At 39.5% G+C, this 4,148-nt stretch overlaps 1 protein-coding gene across 2 annotated transcripts in view; it reads left to right on the forward strand.

Moving 5' to 3' along the window:
* The first annotated feature begins 679 nt into the window (after positions 1-679).
* The window catches only part of LOC102312896 (protein shisa-5), a 12,903-nt gene continuing 9,434 nt past the window's right edge, over positions 680-4,148 (forward strand). The window contains exons 1-3 of one of the 2 annotated variants that reach the window (XM_042212967.1): positions 680-1,066; positions 1,749-1,884; positions 2,422-2,585. In XM_042212967.1, coding sequence (XP_042068901.1) covers positions 1,000-1,066; positions 1,749-1,884; positions 2,422-2,585 — 367 coding nt within the window. In that variant the 5' untranslated portion in view covers positions 680-999. The remainder of the gene's footprint in view (positions 1,067-1,748; positions 1,885-2,421; positions 2,586-4,148) is intronic. The other variant, XM_042212968.1, reaches the window with a different exon arrangement.

Below are 4,148 nucleotides of genomic sequence, written 5' to 3' on the forward strand. Positions count from 1 at the left end.
CAAGGCAGTAAAAGCATTCCTGGTTAGCAGTGTGGGAGCAGTATGGGACCATCTTGACTGAGAACAGAACAAAAAGCACCAACATGCATATAAAAGCTTTGAATGTCCTTCAAAAAGCCTGCAGAGCTTTACATGAAAGCTGCCTTATTTTAGGCTGTACTGAAGAATAATTAGAATTATACAGACATTATTTTTGCCTTATACACTGTATACTTGCACATGTGTAAGCACTTTTTCCAAAAACATCACTACACCCATTTCTCCAACATAATTAAATGACAAGTGGCTCAAAACATTTCCACTGTACTATAAAAATACGACTACAGGCAAAATATTAAATTTTAAAAACAACTTGTCCAAAATGTAATGTCTTATGATTTAACTGTTAGGTAAAAATGCATTTCACTGTGGTGGTTTGTCAGAAACAGCAAAGAGTTAAATGTACAATATTTTGGAATATTGCGAATTACAAGTCTGTAAACTATTTTTTAAAATGCATAGATAGTGCAAAGATAGTGTAAAATAATTCACTGGTATTCAAGCTAGTTAGCACTGGGTAATATTACTATTCGGATAAATAAAATACGCAATAATTTTTACATTAGTATAAATTGTAAAAAAAAAGAGGGAAAAAGTATTTTTTTTTTCATCTGCTCAATAACTCACCGGAAAAAGACGACAAGAGGGAAGAATAACTTCCGCTCGTGTTTGCAGTCTCGTCTCTTTAAACATTTCTGTTAACAATTTCTTAAAAGACTTTTTGTTCGCAGCTCGTAACCGGTTTCATACCGTCTATGGTGTAACCGTGTGTAATGATGTGTTTACAGACCCGTGATTCTGCACAGTCCGTGGAATAAGTGTGTCAGTGGGCTGGAACACGACCTGAGTGAGGCGGCTTCGTGTATAGACGATCTGTGCAGCAGTCCGTGCGGAGCAGAGTAACTGTCGGGGAAGATTCCCGGGTCCGTGAGTGAATCCGGGAAAGTTTTACACACGGACATGGCGTCAGGCCTGTGTTGTGCTGCCGTGTTGGCTCTGTTTGTGATCCTGTCCCCTTGTGTATCCGGTAAGTTTAATTATGTTCATCCTTAAACGGCCGCTGTGTTTTCTTGTAGCCGCTGACCACCAAGCAGTCTGTGATACTTCAGACCACGTTTAGGGCGAAGTCAGTGACGTAGCGTCTAATTATCCGTAAACTTTTCATTTTTATGAAAGGCCATAAAACTCATCAAGACATGTTTTCTTTTGTTTTTTTTTAAGTTACAGCTTGTGTTTTAAAGCTTTTAATAACACTGTAGGATTCGTTTGTTACAGACCCATAAAAAAAGAAATGAAAGTCATTTAAAAAGAATATACAATCAGTCAGTGTCAGTGGCTATTTTCACATGTTTTAGGTTATATTTTTTATCCACTATATTCTGGTCACTCGAGCTGCCCGCTAATTAAGAAGAAACGCGTGAACGATCATTTAGCAGCAGTACAAACTACATCCTTCAGAGTGACCACCAAGTGGAAGCAGCAGGGTTTCAAACTCAGGGCTGAGCATAGATAAGTGTGTGAAAACATCACCTCTGTACAGCGTAGTACACTTAAACACCATCAAGAGCTACAGTGACAGTGAATCACCAGTTCCCTAAAAGTCAAAATGTTGCAGTGCTGAAAAGTTAATTCTAACAACTAATTGATTGACCTGAAATGAGCTAACTTTTGCTGCCCCTCTCTGATTTTCTCGGTCTGCTCTGTTACAGCAGGGGACGACTGCCTGGCCTACAGTGGTAAGGAAGCCCAGGAATGCCGTAGAGGATTTTGCTGTGGGGACTGCAACAGCAGATATTGTTGTTTAGATCCGTCAAAACGCTTTGATGAAGATCGCCAAGAAGAGTGGTATGTTTTCATTTTCAATCTGCAATCCACAAAAAAACCTGCATTTAGCTAGTTTGTGTAAAATGAACAATTTCCTATTTTAGAAAGTGATTTCTTTTTAAGTCTCTCTTTTCTCCCCGTATAAATGTGTTTAAGGCCACATTTAAGCTGTTAAAAAACAGGACACAATGTCTTCCTGCGCACGGCCATCAGCATAAAGCCAAAGTGCACTAGACTGAAACGAAGGCCTTCATTCACATAACATTCATCAGTGTGCTGCTTTGCTTACTTGCTGGAGGACTGACAGGGTATCTGGGTAGAAAAAGGGCTTTTGCATGCTGTGTGCTGGTTGTTGGAAGATAACACACCTACACCTGTTTTTCAGTCAGTGTTGCAAAAAACGTAGCAGACACAACTATAGCATGAGGAGTTGTTGCGTAGTTGGAAGTTTTGAAAATCGACAGTAAACAGACCGTAGCCTAGCTGTAATACTTTGTTTTATTCTTGTTTTTTTCCTATTTTGTTTTGGGCATAATCCTTACTTTGCTTCTTTTTCAGCAGCAAAGATCCTGAAAAAAATTTTCAGGATCAGTTAACTGCTTTCAACAACAAAACATTACTCATTCTCATTGTTGGCATGAGCATCATCCCCTTTGTATTCCTCATCTTCTGCTGCTGCGTCTGCCCCAGCTGCTGCCTGTACAAGCTGTGCAACAAACGTGGTAAGTATTACTAGAACTAGTACTTTAATTTGGGTGATGCTTTTTTGACTGTACTCTGTTGTGAGCAAAGACAACTTTCGTCATTCGTGTGAAGCTTCTGGAAGGCACCTTTACATTTACTACAGTTGGTGCATTGTAATGTAACGTTATTGCAGTCAAAAAATATTGGCAGTTACAGATACATGAACAGATTCTCACACGCTTTCTCTGATGACGGATTTTACTTTACTCAAACCTCAGCGGACACAAAGTATAGTCAAGGCCTTAGATATAGATCTGATGGCTGTTGTTTTGTGCCTTTTGGTATTTACAGAATATTTCATGCATTGATGCCTTAAACTTAAGAGTAGGCACTGTGGCATGACGGAGTTTAAGGCACCTCATTTGTTTCTATAGTGGCTAAAAGATAAAACCCTATGAAAATGCCAATTAAACGTTCATCAGCAGCTGTTGACTTTCTTTTATTTTTTTTCTTCTCGATGTCTTTTATCAGAGATGAAAAAGTCCACAAAGACAATAATGTGATTATCTTTACTCACTGGTAGGGCTGCAACTAACGATTATTTTCATACTCGACTAATCTTAATTCCTTCGATTAGTTGACGAGTCAATGATTATTTAAACAAATCTGCTTCCTGTCGGCAAAACTTCTCATTCTAGTCTTCAGTAACTCAGCTGCTGAAACCTGTGAAACGTATCCGTCTTCTAGAACAAACCTGTTAGTCAACTAGAAAAGACGGCTGAGTTCCTCTGAATAGAGCCATATTCACAGTAAGTCGGAGCCTTGCAGGACAAAACATGTCAAACACTGAAAAAGATTAGTGATGCTGGATTTCACCTCCTGCCTGTGTGATGCAATATGCAAAAACCTAAAGTGCCCGGCTCAGTCAAATGAATGAAGTACTTGGAACACTTCATGTGAACAAGGACCTACAGTATTAGTGTGAGTCTGACATTTGGGTGATTTCTCATACATTGCAGTGATTGACTGGTGAGTTGGAGCATTTGTCTGAGACCATGAGGGCCTCGTTTGTAGACTGTTGGCTCACCTACCACATGACTTTTATTACCTCAGCAGTTTGGTCTGACAAGAAACAAAACAACTGAGATACAGAGCCTCCCCTGACCTAATGTTTCAGAATCACTGCAGTATTGGAGGCTTTGTAAACTTTTCAGCTCCTCATTGGTGTTTGATTAGGTTTTGCCTTCCATTGGTGTTCTTGGTGAGCGTATATGCCACAGGGCAATGAGTCAACACGTCATCAGCGATAATTGGTGTTTAGAGTTTGTGCCAAAGTTTGATGCTGGTGTGATTTTTGGGGTCATGTCTTTACTTGATTTTTGCTTCTGCTTACTCTGAGTGCTTTAAATTCCTTGAGCTCAGCCGTATCAATTTTTCAAATACCAACTTTAAGGCGCTCAGAAACAGCTGTGTGGGGCTTTGAACTCTAGCATCTTTATTTATTTTGTTTTTTTCTCAAATGACATGAAAAGATCTGGGGTCCGTTCTTCGTACCTCGCTAAGTAAGTTAGCTGGATTTGATTGTTGACGATTTCGCGTGA

Source organism: Haplochromis burtoni, unplaced genomic scaffold (assembly GCF_018398535.1).
Source record: "Haplochromis burtoni strain Fernald_Lab_line unplaced genomic scaffold, NCSU_Asbu1 Contig_403, whole genome shotgun sequence".
NCBI classification, from domain to species: domain Eukaryota; kingdom Metazoa; phylum Chordata; class Actinopteri; order Cichliformes; family Cichlidae; genus Haplochromis; species Haplochromis burtoni.